This window comes from Lepidochelys kempii, chromosome 6 (genome assembly GCF_965140265.1).
Source record: "Lepidochelys kempii isolate rLepKem1 chromosome 6, rLepKem1.hap2, whole genome shotgun sequence".
Lineage (NCBI taxonomy): Eukaryota > Metazoa > Chordata > Testudines > Cheloniidae > Lepidochelys > Lepidochelys kempii.
In genome coordinates this window covers 89,285,609-89,302,426 of record NC_133261.1, presented here as the reverse complement: position 1 = coordinate 89,302,426, position 16,818 = coordinate 89,285,609, and the positions used below count along the sequence as shown (strand labels likewise).

Genomic DNA, 16,818 nt, shown 5'->3' with positions numbered 1-16,818 from the left:
TGTATTTCTTGGATATTTCGATTTCACCTAAAAGAATAAATTTCATACCTTGTTTGTAAAGGCAAGGACTGAAACTCAGCAAAAGATATGAGATAAGTTGTGCATAACAGATTAAAAATAATTGCTAGACTCTTCATCCTATTTCAAAAGTTACTTCAGTTGAGAAAATACATGCTGCAACTGCCTTTGACTTTACATAACTTAATCAACAATTGTTAGAGCAGCATTCACCCTTGTTAAGGCTCAGATCTTCTAGATAATGAAAATGCTAAAGAACAACCAGACCTGCAAAGACTCTCCATTTTAGATTTTTTTTTTTAAACCTGAACCTGTCAGTGAAAAGTTTTAAGTGAAAGGAATTCAAGATCACTGTACAGATTTTAAAAAGTGCTCTCCGCCCAGCAACTCCCATTGAAAACAATGGAGAATCTCTCCTCCCCACCTCAAACTGGGGACTGAGCTTTTTTAAAAACCTGGCCACTTATTTAGGTGCCTAAATAGGAACTATAGGTTATTGGGCCCTTTTGAAAATTGGGCCTAAGACATGTGTAGTTCTTATAAATAGGTGACTAAAAGTAATGTAGCATAAAACTAATAATAATTTTTATTGCAAACTGAACAGGAAGTCACAATGGGATGTGCTCACATATACTACTGTTTAAAATAGAAGTTCAGTTAACTTACACAATTATTGTTGCTCTCCTTCTAACTTTTGCATTTAATCAAACTACATGATGTTGGTTATCTCAAGTGAATTTATTGATCCTAACTGTATTGACAGCAGTAGGGAATCATAGAATATCAGGGTTGCAAGGGACCTCAGGTGGTCAACTAGTCCAACCCCCTGCTCAAAGCCAAGCCAATCCGCAACTAAATCATCCTAGCCAGGGCTTTGTCAAGCCTGACCTTAAAAACCTCTAAGGAAGGAGGTTCCACCACCTCCCTAGGTAATCCATTCTATTGCTTCACCACCCTCCTAGTGAAAAAGTTTTTCCTAACATCCAACCTAAACCTCCCCCACTTCAACTTGAGACCATTACGCCTTGTTCTGTCATCTGGTACCACTGAGAATGGTCTAGATCCATCCTCTTTGGAACCCCCCTTCAGATAGTTGAAAGCAACTATCAAATCCCCCCTCATTCTTCTCTTCTGCAGACTAATGATGTTCTCTGCCTACCCATAAAATGCATACAGTCACACAGCTCCACTAATTTGCCTCACCTCGTTCTAAGGCAAGCACCTCTGCATGAAAGAGTAGTTCAGTCTCCATGCCCATTTATTCCTGGGATTCTCTGATGATATTGCCAACACGGGTGCCAGTTGCAATAGTGGTTTTGGTGAGGGGGCTGGACTAGATGACCTCTGGAGGTTCCTTCCAGCCTGAATTTCAATGATTCTGCGTGATCACCTGACCACTTGGAAATGGAATAAGATCTTCTTTCATCAACTTATCTCACACAGGCCAACGAGCCATCTGACAGTAATATCTACTGTCCTGGTTACAGAGTAACAGCCGTGTTAGTCTGTATTTGCAAAAAGAAAAGGAGTACTTGTGGCACCTTAGAGACTAACCAATTTATTTGAGCATGAGCTTTCGTGAGCTACAGCTCACTTCATCGGATGCATACCGTGGAAACTGCAGAAGACAGAACTACAGAAGTCCTGGTTAGAAACTGAATCAGTAATCACCAAGTAAAAAGGCTCTGTATCCAATTAACAGTCTTCTGTAGCATTTTTTTTAATGCTTGATGCCTTATTGTAGTCTTTTACTGTAAACATTACCACATTAGATGAGAGGAATCTCTAACACCACATTAATAAATCTAACAATAACATATTAACAGTTTTTCTGTGATTTCACAATGCTGAGCAATAACTCAAAACTGACACCCTTAATATTGTTACCTTATAAATATTTAACACTTATTAATCTGTCAATATCAAACATATCCCTTTAAAAGGGAAACAGAAAAACCATCTAAATAATAAGCAATGTAAAGGACCAATGTCCAAAAAGAGGCCCTTAAATGAAGTTATATTTTAACTGGTTTTAACATTGGCTTGATTTTACTTTTAAAGGACACTGCAAATTGACAGTAAGATACAATGAAGGAAGCTCTATAACACATCAGTGTTTTTATCCATTTGTTTTGTCTGGCCTCTGTGTTATAACACATTGTAGGATCTGAAAAACAAATATACAACTTTTCTAAAAGTAATATTTACTCAACAGAAAATATTGCTCTTGTTCTGGTTCACCTACTTCCATTTTTATGCTGTAGTTCCGGCCAAGAACACTCTCCAGGAGTTCTTTGATCATCTGGTCTGAGGGAGACTGAAAAGTAGACTGCAGAGAAGCAATTATTTCATCAATAGACCTTGCAGCCACTCTCACAGGCAACTTTGGTGTGGAAGTAAGCTCTTCTGGTTTGCTCTGCTGGAAGTTCTTCTCGTATATTTTTGAACTGTCTGGTCTAGTTATGTCTCTAGCCTCTTCCAACTGCTCTGAAGCAGACCTCACACTTGGATGGCTGCAGGAGACACTGCTTCTTTTACTCAGTGCTCTTCCCGGCTCAACAACTGAATCTTGTTGACTTGCTTTTGAAAGTTCTCTGCATACTTTCTTATCTTTTTTCCTAATAACTATTTCCTTTTTAGAAGCCTTTTCACTTGAATCAGAATCTGTAGAACTAGATTCATCACTTTCTTTACTGTCATTGCTAGCTTCTTCGGTTCTATTTGTTTTTACAACCTGAATGTTTATCTTTAGAGAATGGGCTCTAGCCTGCACTTTTCTAGTATCTTTGACTTTCTGTAACAGAATGGGGGGCTTATAAGTTACTAGTCTTGGATGAAGAATGAGTTTGCGATATTTAGGCTTCCGAGGTGGTGCTGGTTGTTTTAACATAGTGATTTTTTTAGTGGTACCTGCTAAAGATGCTATTACTGGCATCTTTACACTTGTACTTTCATGACTACAACTACTATTTTCCACATTTATTTTTTCAGAGTAACTTTTCTGATTTTTGTCAGCACTGTCCTCTTTTACAGAAGATTTATTCCTTTGAGTCATCGTGCTGAGATCACGAGTTTGTTTTTTCACGTCTCTTACTTCAGGAGAGATTCTTACTTTTCTGTGAATTTCAGAACTGCCAATGAATTCATTAGGGACATTTTTATTTATATTAATGATGGGCTTATGTGGACTCTCTGACCTCTGAAGATGATACTGCTCTAACTGATGTGACTGATCTGGTGTTAAATCTTCCAGTAAAGGCTGAGTGCTCACATTTGTATAAGCAGTAGCTACTGCTTGTTTGAATTTAAGAAAATCCTTCCGAGATTCCTTGCATATAATCTCACGCTCCTTAATCATATTTAGTTCTTCTAGATAACTTAGTCCAAAGTGCTCATGTTTTCTAGCCATTTCCTTTTAATGTATGTGGCCTGTAAAGCAAAACAGAAATGTGTTTATATATGTTATATACAAACATAGACCCCTTAATCCTGCAAAGACTTGTGCACATGCTTAACTTTATGCACTGCAAGTAGTTTCATTCATTTCAACAGAACTACTCACAGTATGTACAGTTAAGCACGTCTGACCAGCCACTAGCACTTTATCTACAGCAACTTGAGCCATTCCTACCACTGCTAGCAACTGCTGGAAATCTAGTATAGAGAAGGCCTAAATATGGAAGTGCTAAATGCAAAAAAAATTAAAAGATGGCCTTCACCTGCAATAATAAGTTATCCCCCTCCAAAAAGACAGTACTCTCTCCAATCAAAGAAAAAGATCCCCCCCCAAGAAACTTCCCTTTAAACGAGTATCTGGAAAAGATACTCACAGCCCCAAAGGAGACCAGCTACCCCCAAAAAGAGATACAACCTGACCTCCCCAACATGAAATATACCACCCAAGTCCCCCAAATGGGACCCCTCCTAAGCACCCACCCAGCCCCCAAAGACACCCCCTGGCCCGCCCCAAGACACCCTCAAAAAGATACCACCATGCCCCCTGACCTCCCCCCAAAATAACGCGCCCCCAGGCGAAAGGACAGCCCCTGACGCCGTGGCGCTGAAGGGTCAGTGAGGCCCTACATCGAGTTCTCTCACCTGCCCCCAGGGAGACAGCTGGGCAGGGAGGGAGACCCACAGCCACAGCCCTTCCCGCGGGGCGGCGGCTCTGTCCAGGCACAGGGCCAGGGGCGGGGGGGACGCGCTCGGGAACCTAGCAACAGACCAGCTCGGCTCTGTGCATGCGGCCCGGCGGGAGAAGAGAGGGACCCGCGGGGCGCCTGCTTCCCGAGAGCGCCCCCTGCAGCCGGGGAGGGTCCAGCGCCGCGCGCCTTCCGGAGGCAATGAAGGGCGGAGGGGAGCATGCTCCAGCCCTGCCCGGATTAACCTCTCCCGGTCCCTGCTGGATTTCCCCGGCGGTAGCCAGGGCTGGTCTCGGCGGGGATGCAAAAGGCGAGGCAGCTCGAGCTGATGAGATCCAGGCTTCAGCGAGTAGCGCTGCGGGGCATTGGTGCTGGACTCCCTGCGGAGCGGGTCCAGCTCCTCCAGCAGTCGGTGCAGCTGCACCCGTTTAGGCCAGCCGCCAACGTGGCCCCTGCTCTGCTCATCTCGGGGTCACCCGACGAAGGGGGACACTTGGCTGCCGAGGCAGGCGGAGCGGTCTGGCCGCCGGGCTGTGTGAGCTGTGTCTCCTCCCCAGCCCCACGTGCGGACGGAACGGGAAGCCTGGTAGCTGCGATCCAGCTGTGGGAACTTTACCCGCTGGCTGAGGGGCAGCGACCAGGGTCGGGTGTCTCCCAGCCACGAAAGCAAGCAACTCTCACTCTGATCCTGGATTTTCCTTCAGCCTCTTTTCTTCTCCGTATAAAGAAAACTCCGTTGCGCGGTCGCTGATGCTGTGCACTGGCTCCATGACATTTCTACTCGGAGCCTGACTGTCAAAATGGCATTCATGGTGTTTCATATTTATTATCTCTCAGAGACTTTCAGATAAAGTCCAAATACCTCTGTCTAACTGCCAGCCCTGCAAACTCAGCCTGGAACTGAAGGTCAAACTTGAATCTTTCTGGCTCATTCATCAACAGCAATAAAGTTTCGATCACTGGAATTTAACTAAAAAGGTGGCTGAGGACCCGTGGGACAGAACAGAATCCAGTCCTGGCTCCTAGAACTGTATCCAATTTGCAGTGCTAACGGGAGTCAAAAGTAGAGAAAACAGTTGTGAATGGAGCCTTCCTTGTGCTTGCGGTTGCGGATAATAGCCTAGTTTCCTATCCATAGAGGTACCCACTATACCTGATATAGCTAAGATCTGAGAGTTCCATGTTAACGCTAATCCTTTTGTGTATTTCTGATTTGGGAGGATGGGGATCCCTTCCTTAAAATAATCATGCCCAATGCAATAGCAAAACCTTTTAGATACTTATCCAAACTGAACCTGGGTATCTCTGAGGCTGGCCCATCATTGTTGTAAATGGTCTTCACCACCAAGGTTTATATATCATTCAAAATGAAAGAAGAGCAATATTTCCCACAAGAGAACCCAAAAGACAGAACAGAGAGACAGATTAATAAATTTGAACACTTCTGCCCTTCCATTGTTTGTTTTGATAGTCCATCTAAGCCCAGAAAAATGCCTTGTTATTTTCAGGAAGATGTTTACTCCCGAGATGGAAAATGATTCTCCCCCCTCGAAGAGGAAAGATTAAGAATGAGCTCTCAAAACTGGATACTTTCATAAAAAAACAACCTTCCACACAAAATTCCTCATGGATAGATTTTACAGAAACTAGACAAGCCATTTACAACACAAATTTTGCTTCTCTACAAAGGAAAAAGGACACTAAACTATCTAAACTACTACATGCCACAAGGAGCCACAACAGTAGTTCCCTGAACCCACCCAACAATATTGTTAATCTTTCCAGTTATACTCTTAGCCTGGCAGAAGAGTCTGTCCTATCTCGGGGCTTCTCCTTTTGTCCCTCCAGGCCCACAGACATGATACAGTTCTGTGGTGACCTAGAATCCTATTTTTGACGTCTCCAACTCAAAGAATATTTCCAACACAACTCTGAACAACATACCAACCCACAGAATCCTTCCTACCAACACTACAAAAAGAAGGATTCTGGGTGGACTCCTCCTGAAGGTCGAAACAACAGACTGGACTTCTACATAGATTGTTTCCGTCGATGTGCATGGGCTGAAATTGTAGAAAAGCAGCATCACTTGCCCCATAACCTCAGCCGTGCTGAACACAATGCCATCAACAGCCTTAGGAACAACTCTGACATCATAATCAAAAAGGCTGATAAAGGAGGTTCTGTCATCATCATGAATAAGTTAGAATATGAACAAGAGGCTGCTAGGCAGCTCTCTTAACTCCTCATTCTACAGGCCATTATCCTCTGATCCCACTGAGGATTACCAAAAGAAACTACACCATCTGCTCAAGAAACTTCTTGAAAAAGTACGGGAACAGATCGGGGCAGACACATGCCTAGAACCCTGACCGGGGTACTCTACCCAAGATCCATAAACCTGGAAATCCTGGACGCCCCATCACCTCAGGCATTGGCACCCTAACAGCAGGGTTGTCTGGTTATGTGGACTCTCTCATCAGGCCATACACTACCAGCACTCCCAGCTATCTTCGAGACACCATTGACTTCCTGAGGAAACTACAGTCCATCGGTGATCTTCCAGAAAACACCATCCTGGCCACAATGGCTATAGAAGCCCTCTACACCAACATTCGACACAAAGATGGACTACAAGCTATCAGGACCAGTATCTCCGATAATGTCACGGCAAACCTTGTGGCTGACCTTTGTGACTTTGTCCTCACTTACAACTATTTCACATTTGAGGACAATATATACCTTCATGTCGGGGGCACTGCTATGGGTACCCGCATGGCCCCACAGTAAGCCAACATTTTTATGGCTGACTTAGAACAACGCTTCCTTAGCTCTCATCCCCTAACGCCCCTACTCTACATGTGCTACACTGATGACATCTTCATCATCTGGACCCATGGAAAAGAAGCCCTTGAGGAATTCCACCATGATTTCAACAAGTTCCATCCCACCATCAACCTCAGCCTAGACCAATCCACACAAGCGGTCCATTTCCTGGACACTACTGTGCTAATAAGCGATGGTCACATAAACACCACCCTGTACCGGAAACCTACTGACCAGTATACTTATCTACATGCCTCCAGCTTCCATCTTGGACACATCACACAATCCATTGTCTACAGCCAAGCTCTAAGATACAACCACATTTGCTCCAATCCCTCAGACAGAGACAAACACCTACAAGATCTCTATCAAGCATTCTTAAAACTACAATTCCCACCTGCTAATTTGAAAAAACAGATTGACAGAGCCAGAAGAGTACCCAGAGGTTACCTACTACAGGACAGGCCCAACAAAGAAAATAACAGAACGCCACTAGCTGTCACCTTCAGCCCCCAACTAAAACCTCTCCAGCGCATCATCAAAGATCTACAACCTATCCTGAAAAATGATCCCTCACTCTCACAGATTTTGGGAGACAGACCAGTCCTCGCTTACGGACAGCCCCCCAACCTGAAGCAAATACTCTCCAGCAACCACATACCACACAACAAAAACACTAACCCAGGAACCTATCCTTGCAACAAAGCCCAATGCCAACTCTGTCCACATATTTATTCAAGTGACACCATCATAAGACCTAATCACATTAGCCACGCCATCAAGGGCTTGTTCACCTGCACATCTACCAATGTCATATATACCATCATGTGCCAGCAATGCCCCTCTGCCATGTACATTTGCCAAACCGCACAGTCCCTAGGCAGAAGAATAAATGGACACAAATCTGACATCAGGAATCATAACATTCATAAACCAGTAGGAGAACACTTCAACCTCTCTGGCTACTCAGTAAAAGACTTAAGGGTGGCAATTTTGCAACAGAAAAGCTTCAAAAACAGAATCCAACAAGAAATTGCTGAGCTTGAATTAGTAGGCAAACTAGATACCATTAACTTGGGTTTGAACAGAGACTGGGAGTGGCTGGGTCATTACACATATTGAATCTATTTCCCCATGTTAAGTATCCTCACACCTTCTTGTCAACTGTCTAAATGGGCCATCTTGATTATCACTACAAAAGTTTTTTTCTCCTGCTGATAATAGCGCATCTTAATTAATTAGCCTCTTACAGTTTGTATGGTAACTTCCACCTTCTCTGTATCTATATATATATAGATATATCTTCTTACTATATGTTCCATTCTATGCATCTGATGAAGTGGGCTGTAGCCCACGAAAGCTTATGCTCTAATAAATTTGTTAGTCTCTAAAGTGCCACAGGTACTCCTGTTCTTTTTGCGGATACAGACTAACATGGCTGCTACTCTGAAACCTCTAAGAGGGTTTGTCATCATTCATTGCATTTAGCTTTAAGGTGGCAGGGGAAAGAAACCAACAAGAAGTACCAAAGAAACTGCCTCAGCAAGTGTTGTTTCTTTCAGGCTAGAAGAATCATAGATGAAACATTTCTGGTTCACAACATCTGGGAGACAGGCATCAGGTGTTTGGTGATGAATCCACTTAATTCAGAGACATTCAAACCCAAGTGACAGATACAGAGCGGAATACCTGTCCTTCCAGTTTTTATACTTATTCCTTCTATTTTCACTTAGTGTGCAAACTGTTTGGAAGGCTCTCAACCTAATGGTTTTGCTATGTACCACAGTGCTTACCCTCATTAATATTTATGTACAAAACAAATCAGGTTGCTGGGAAACCCAGGGGGAAAGGTCAGTGTGTGTTACTGGTCCCCCCTGGGCTGGATCAACAGAGGATTTGAGTCTGCTAAGGCCCCAGCTACAGAGCTCTTTAGCCCAAGCTCTAGAGATTTACACTTCCAGATCAGTTCAGTCTCTAGTGTTGGCCAAGATAGTGGCCATCACAAATGCATTAGAAAAATATACAAAGCAAAGCCCCACATAATTTACCATAATCTGAATTTAGGTGAAGGGTTTGGTACTCTCCACTCCCTGGAGAGGCAGCAATTCCATTGCACTCTAACAGGATTCTAATTACCTGACCTCTACCTTACTGTGTTGCTCCAAGCACCAAATTTCTGAAGTTCAGATAATTCACTGGCTTTTATACCCTGCATCTGCTTTTCCATAGTCCTTTATTAATTTTTCCCTTTAAAATAATCTCCTGATATTAAACATTAAACATACCAGATAATACCCGGGGGGGAGGGGGTCCACAGTCCAGTTATCCCAGGCCTCCTGGCGCACTGCAGCATCAACATATAAGCAGGCAAGTGTCCCACTTTTGTGACATAGAGCCAACTTGCCAGGAGCCTTGTGGCTGCAGCAAATTTGCATACCGGTTTGCCTAATCTGGTCATGTCTATGGATTGTCGCTATAAATGGATGCTTTTATTTCACCCGTCGTGGTCTGCAAACAGCTGTCTGATAATAATGAACTTTTGTGATAAGCTACTTGTACCAGATTCAAACTAGTGACCCAAGTGGCAGAGAGGCAGTGAAAAGCACAGAACCAAAGTTATAATGGCTTTATATGGTAAGTATCTTTTCAGATTATTCTGCTTCTGAGTTCTATAGCCTTGAGAAGCCTTTTCTACCTGTTTGTATTCCTGTAGCTCAAGGGAGTAACAAATGTATTTCTTGAAAATAGTTCAGGTTAGACTAAGCTAGAAGGTAGATTTTTACTTTTTTCAGGCAACAAAGGATGTGTGAAAGCACAGAGAACATGAGCCTGTCACATTACGTCCAGAGTTACTGGAAGGGTTCCTTCTACTAGCAAAGTAATTGATTAAAGCTTTAAGAACTTTTGCTTGCTCTGGGGAACATGACTTCAGCATGGGGTAGTCTACCAATGTAGGATGCCCTCTGCAGCCCATTATTTTGCTATGTAATTTGTTTCCCTTTCTCCCCAATACACTCATTAATAAATAGCTATTTGTTTTATGGTGCAGTAACCTAGTTAATCATTCAAGCCATCATGCTACTATTCTGCACAATAGGAATGCAAGCAAAAGTTGATAGAGATTGCTTTCTTTGTTGAGGTAAGAATCATTAGCTGAGTCATATAGTTGGGATTCTAGGAAGCAGCTCAGTCTCAAACTAACCTAATGGTAAATAATAAATCAGCATCTCACTTTATCTTTGATAGTTCTTCTCTGCAGGAGTCACTGTGGGGGATGGAAGAGAGGACACTGAACACGAAGAGGTATTTGCATCAGGAAGCTTTAGGAAGATGGCACTGAATGGAAAGAGGTATTTGCATCAGGAAGCTTCAGGAAGGAGGGGAAAACCTTAGAGATTGCTTCTTCCAGGTCAGGGTTGTGATACAATGGTGGAGCACTGCAGGAAAATTAGCATTCTATGCTGCCCATCCTGTATCTGTTCTGTTCTCGGGACTGATTCAAGCAAAACTGGGATCCCCTTCAAAAGTATTCATTTAGGCTGCAAGAAAGGCCCAAGATTTACTTTGCATATGTTTCCCCCTTATTCCACCTGGCCTCAATGCCATGCAAGCTAGCTGGGGTCAGCACCCACGGCACCAAGGATGGAAAGATAAAAGCAAACACTGCAAAACATTTGTGGGGCTAATGTCAAGTTAAATAGCAAATATCATTTAGTTTCCTTTGTGAGTAGGGCTGTCCTCAGAGGCTAGTCCAAAAGGCAGCGCTGCCAATTTATCACCTAGTGATTTACTTGAATTCCAGACACTACAGTCTCTGCATTTCATGGACTAACTCCAGAAGAAAGAGGGCTGTTGGGATGTTATCAACAAGGTATTATGCACATCATGGGTTGTTATTTTCTATACTTCTGTTTCAGTTATATTAGGGTTGTCTCTTATCCTCTAGGCAGATAATGCCATTACCAAGGTGAAAAGCAGATGGGACAGGGCACAACCCTGTGCTGACACTCTTCTAAGCTCTGTTTTTTATACCAGTGATTTTAATAGTATCAAAAGGTTCTGTCTACATAAATTCAATCCAGTGTCTAAACCTAGATCTCAGTCTAAATTTAAGAGCTGTATATAGGCTCACTGAGCCTGGTTGAAAGCATCCAAAGGAGATTGTTCTGGGGAGAATCACTTATATATGATATATCTAACAGTGCGGAAAAAACTATGATTAAAATAAAATGTTGAGGAAGAAATTTGCAGGGAATGGGAAAAACATATGCCAACACGTAAAAGAACAACTAGTGTTACAACTAATTGATAACAGTGGGAGTTCTGCATGTGGAATGACAAGGATAGAATCTGGCCTACTGTGAGAAGCTTAGCAAAAATATGAACAGTCAGCTCTCAGATGTCTACTGTGATTTCATCAGTTCCAGGTGTTTCCTCTCACTTTCATTTCTGAAAGCACCTTGCCTTTCTTCATCTGCTTAAGGGTGGCCATGCTACCTTTGCTGTTTGCCAGTCTGAGACTATCCTGCAGTGCAAGCCCAACAAGACAATCCCTGAAAGAACTCTACCAGAGAAAGCATATGTTCATGGACATAAAACAGTGAATAAGAATGAGCCCTGGAATAAAAAAAAATAATGGAAATGACTGGCAGGGGATTCAGAGCTGTCAGGAGTATCTTGAGAAATTTAGACACAATGAAACAAATAAGATTCTGCAGCTTTTGACTTTCAGCTGAAGAGAAGGCATTTTACCTGAGGAGCAGAGATATGAAAATTAACCAAATGCACTCAGCAGAAGATACAGATAGTGCTGAGAAGCTTGATGTAACAGATTCTAGGAACAGCTAAGAGAAATTGCAGAACAAATGCCTGGATTAAGAGCCAGGCAAAAGTCAGAGGTGTGATGGAAAAAAAATCAGAAAAGTTAGTAATAATATTGAGCAGGACATTTATCTTATGGATGCGACTGCAACTGGTGATTGAACTGATCCATTGATTCATTTTAAGAGGAATAACGGCAAAAGGCTATCAAAAGTACAGGTCGGTTGAAATAAAAACATATAAAACAATAACATGGATGAGTCTCACTGAAACAGAGAGAAGTAAAATAATGCTGAAAATAGCTTTCTCCATGCCATGGATTAACATAGCTGCTTTAGATATTGCAGTGAATTGTCTCCATGGTACTCATCCTGGGGACAATCACATAAAAAATTGTGCATAGTTTTTTTGTAGGAAAAGTATGACATACATATATTCTGGTAAGAAAGTGATCTGTATTTCCTAGCCCTAGTGAGTTGACACAGGACAGAGTATATAGTAGCCACTGCTACAATTTTCATTCCAAGAAATTATATCAAAGCACCAATTTGGGCCCAAACATATAATCCAAACAGAACTTCCACTGTAGTTGGTGAGTTTTGCCTGCATGAGGACTACAGGACTGAGCCCTTTCTCATTAGGTATACTATAAAAGTTATACCTGAATGTACTTAATGACATTCTGTGACACTCTGCATTCTTGTTTCACACGCTATCTAGAAAAAAGTGATGTGGCTTATTTAGTACTGTAAGATTATTCTTCATTTTGAGCAATAGGCTAGAGGTAATTTATTATAAATAGTTAGGCTGCAATAGGCACTAAGCCACTTGATCCTGTTCCCAATGAAATCAATGGCAAAATTCATATTGATTTAAATGGGAGTGGCAGGGCAATTAGATAGGATTTAATAAGTGTCTAATAGTCCCTCCTGCAGAAAATTCAAAGGAGAGAATTCTGGGGAGGAGGGGGAATGGTTTTTACCTCCTAACTCTCTGTTTTCCCTCAAGACCCATACAACTCTCTGAAGCCCAGGGCCATCTACACAGGAGGCTCTGGCTCTCAGGCCCTGACTGCCAGAAAGTACAGTTTCTGGAACCCCTTCTTTCCCCAGACTTCCCTGCAGGGCTTGGGGGATGATATACATCCTGACAGCCCTCCCCCTTCTACTTCCACTCTACTCACAGATCTACCACTCCATGAGGGGCCTTTATGGGGACCAGGACAGAAGGTACAGTGTCATGGAGGCAGCTGACACCCCTCCACCTCACCCCTAAATTGAAGTTTTGTGCATGGAGAGTCCTCTGTACGCATGGACACTGGGAGGGGGATATCCCCTCTCCCCAAAAGCTAGTGTGTGGCTTATGAACCTCTCTTAGCCATCACAGTCATACCTGAAGCCTAGAAGAGTCTTTTTCTTTTTTTTTAGTGTAAGCCATTTAGTCGAACAGTTTAATCCTCGTCTCTGTAGCCTGCTTAGTCCAAGGATTTAATCAGTAGATGAATCTCGATACATGTAGATGGCTCTAGATCTGGGAAACCTTGCATAGTTTAGTCCCTGGGTACACACTATTATTTTTCTAAATTATACTTCACCATATCACTAAGCTTTCTAACTTCATATACACTGTACCTTCTAGCAGGCTACTACTACTACAAGGAAGGCTTTGTTCTTTTAAAAAGAAAAGTGTTCAATTGGCTGGAGAGAAAATGCAAACTAGTTTCCTTTGTTTCTAATTAACACAAGCTCTTTAAAGAAACATTCCTAGGAAAGCTAAAAAGTAATAATTTTAAAAGAAAAGAAATTGTCTGCTTTGTAGCAAAAAGTAGTAAGTTTACACTGAACCACCTGTCTATAACCAACTACTATAATAATAAATAATATTCCTTATCACTTGTATATTATTTTTACTAAGAATCTGAAAGAAGGCTAAGTAACATTATCCCCATTGTAAAGAATGGAAAACTGAGGTACAAAGTGATTACATGACTTTCCTAATGCCACAAAGAGAGGCATAGTCAACTCAAGAATTGAATCCGTGTCCCCTAACTTCTAGTACAGTGCTTCTCTTCTACATCCTCTATCTCAGATAAATAGAAAAACCTGATAAAATTACTCAGATGTTAATCCTATATTTGCTGTTTAAATAAACCAATAACTATGTTTTAATATTTCAGTTTTCCCATATATACAAATAAAATAAGCATAAGTGTCCCAAAGACAACTTCTTATTAATACATAACTACAGTGAATATTAACTCTGGAAATACCATAATCCATATGTGTGGTAACTAGCTAAATACATTACAAAACAAACCACTATCCAGTTTAACCTTAGGAAACTGATCCGTTCCTAGTTGCTGTAATTTAAGACTACCTCATCTGTAGTGTTTTAGTGAAGCCACTTGTGCTGTGCAAGGGAGTTTCTGTGGCACTGGAAAAAGGGGCTGAGTTGGACATCTATCCTGCAATGAGACCTGCTCTGCCTCAAAATCATTATCACCTGAAATGGGGTTTTATTATGACTATTCTACATGGCATTATATGTATTCCATGAATTCAAGCAAAAGTGCTCCTTCATAAATTTGTAAATTGTCTGATTTAGAACTAAATTATGTCTTCTGTGTGTTACCTTAATGGGAACTGCAAGTTCATAATCAATATTTGGCCTACAATAATTATTGTAGCAAACAAACTATCCTTGGAAAACAATGTTATTGTCATTGCTTGTGTATAGCTGCAATGACATTGCAGTTTTTAATAACTGATGAATTACAAGAAGGTAGACTGTAAAATAATGTACTTTATATTACAGGCAAAAATACATAGTGGTATTCAAATTATCTGATTTAGGGCCCAAACCTGTAAATACTACCTGTTGAGAGTAGTACTTACTATTATGAGTTGTCCCATTAACTACAAAAGCCTGATCCAGCTCCATTGACGTATAGGGCATTGGTAGCTTTTCCATTGTCAGTGTATGGGTATTTGATCAACCCCTATTGGGATTACCTATAACAATAAAAAGTAGTAAGTGTCTACAGAATCACTACTTTAAGTAGCTCAGGCCGTTACCTTCTGAGAGTTATGGGACTTAGAAAACTGTAATTCTTCTAATCATTATATCGTATCTCTGACCCACAACAAATATTCACACTCTTCTTTGATAAGCTCCTCTGTGGTTCCAGAATATCTGAGCTTGCCAACATTATATCAACAGAAATAGTTTTGTAAATAAATATCTCTTCCTCCTAAGTGTTTAGGCTTTATTTGTTTGCCAATTTAAACATATTATTTAAACACTGACATGTCCTTGACAGCAGCAGAGTTGATCAAAAAGTTGGAAAATTGATGATGACCTTTAATTGTTAAGCAATATTTTTAATGAGACATTATGACCACTTTTAGTGAACACAAACCAAAAGTTTATATTTGTCAGATTTTCACTGTGCTATTCATAATCTAAATAAGTGTAATATTATTACGTACCCAAAGAAAAAATATCTGATTCACTTTTACAAGTTAGTCATAATCTTTACAGTGAGAAGGGCAGAACCTCCCCTGTTTTGATAGACGCCAAAAGCAATAAGTAAAAATAAAACATTTTCACGTAGGTAATGTGCTATTCTATTTATCTAAGGCTCTAATCGTGCACTGATTCAATGAGACTACTCAGGAGTTTAAAGTTAAGCCCCTGCAGAAATCTTTGCTAGATGTGGCCCTGAACTTTTAATTTAGTTTTTAAAGGTTGACCTTATGACTGGCTGCTCTCCACTTTCTTTGAGTTATCCTGGCAAATTCTCCAGATTTCAGTCCCAGTCCATTTCATCTGCTTCCTAAAGCATCCCATTTTGACCTTGAAATAATGTGTGTGTAGTTCTCATTGACTTCATAGCTGAAAAGCTCAGCCTCTGGGGGCATACAAGCCCCATACGTGCAGACTATGCAATTAAAAGGTCAACCCTAGGCATAGAGGGAATTAAATCTGCTGTGGCTCCAGCGGTACAGAGAGGTTGGAGAGTCCAAGGCCAAAGCTGCTAAAAAGAATTGTGGGGATTCTGTTTGTGAGCCTGCAAAGGCTGAGGTTTGGTATGAGAGTGACTCCCTGATAGTGATCCTGCAAAAGGTGGTGGGGAAAGGGCCTCTTCCCCCAACCCTACAGATGATAATAAGAAAAAGATTCTGTCCACAATCCTGCAAATAGAGTGGGGGAGATAGTCCCTAATCACTGCTGTTGGGAAGGGTTCTATTTGAGAAGTTTGGGTTCCCTCCTGTTCACACCATCACTGTGTTGGGGGCTTTCTCTCACTCAGCATTTAAAGAGGAAGAAATCTGAAGCTGGGTAGATTCCGGAAAGTCTCTTTAAAGAGAGCTCCCTTTTGGAGCTGTCAGCCTTGGGGAGGGTCTCATGCTGCTTGACTCTTCACTGACTGCCTGTTAGCCAAGGAAAAACTGATGCTGCGTGAGGAGGGAAGGGAAGGCAAGGCACCTAGTGTGGTAAGTGCCTTTTCTGATGTGATTTCCTAGATCCTGAGCATTGTAAAAAGCTCCATCTCTCTGAAGGGGATGGTTTGGGGAAGCTGTGTAAAGCCAAAATCTGCTTCACCAGCCAGCTACAGGGGGGAACTAACCTTCAGAATAGGAAACAGCTAGCAGGGCTGTGGTGCTCAGGAGGTTCACAGAACTTTGGTGATCCCTGCAGTCACTGGGGCAATAATGAGCTGGATAGAACCCCAAGCAAACCAAAACCAGCCTCTGCATACTATGCCATGGAATCTCACTGGGACTCCTATTCTACGGAAATATCACTGACATTCACTTCCCCTCAGTAAAGTCCTTTACTCCATGGACTCCACTGGGCATGCTCAAAGTGGGGTACAGATGTTCCTTTGCAGAGGCTAGTGGTGGTGGGGGGTGTTCCTCTGACAGATGAAATATCACACCTGCTCCTGCATATGTGATCATACTGCCCTACAATCTACAGAGCATGAGCATTGCTAACTCAGCTCAAG

At 41.8% G+C, this 16,818-nt stretch overlaps 1 protein-coding gene across 4 annotated transcripts in view; it reads right to left on the bottom strand.

Moving 5' to 3' along the window:
* TTC6 (tetratricopeptide repeat domain 6) overlaps positions 1–4,205 on the bottom strand; it is a 124,727-nt gene extending 120,522 nt beyond the window's left edge. For all 4 annotated transcript variants that reach the window (XM_073349092.1, XM_073349095.1, XM_073349094.1 and 1 more), the window contains exons 1-2: positions 4,117–4,205; positions 2,264–3,447 (exon numbers count right to left, since the gene is read on the bottom strand). In XM_073349092.1, coding sequence (XP_073205193.1) covers positions 2,264–3,427 — 1,164 coding nt within the window. In that variant the 5' untranslated portion in view covers positions 3,428–3,447; positions 4,117–4,205. The remainder of the gene's footprint in view (positions 1–2,263; positions 3,448–4,116) is intronic.
* Positions 4,206–16,818: the final 12,613 nt, after the last annotated feature.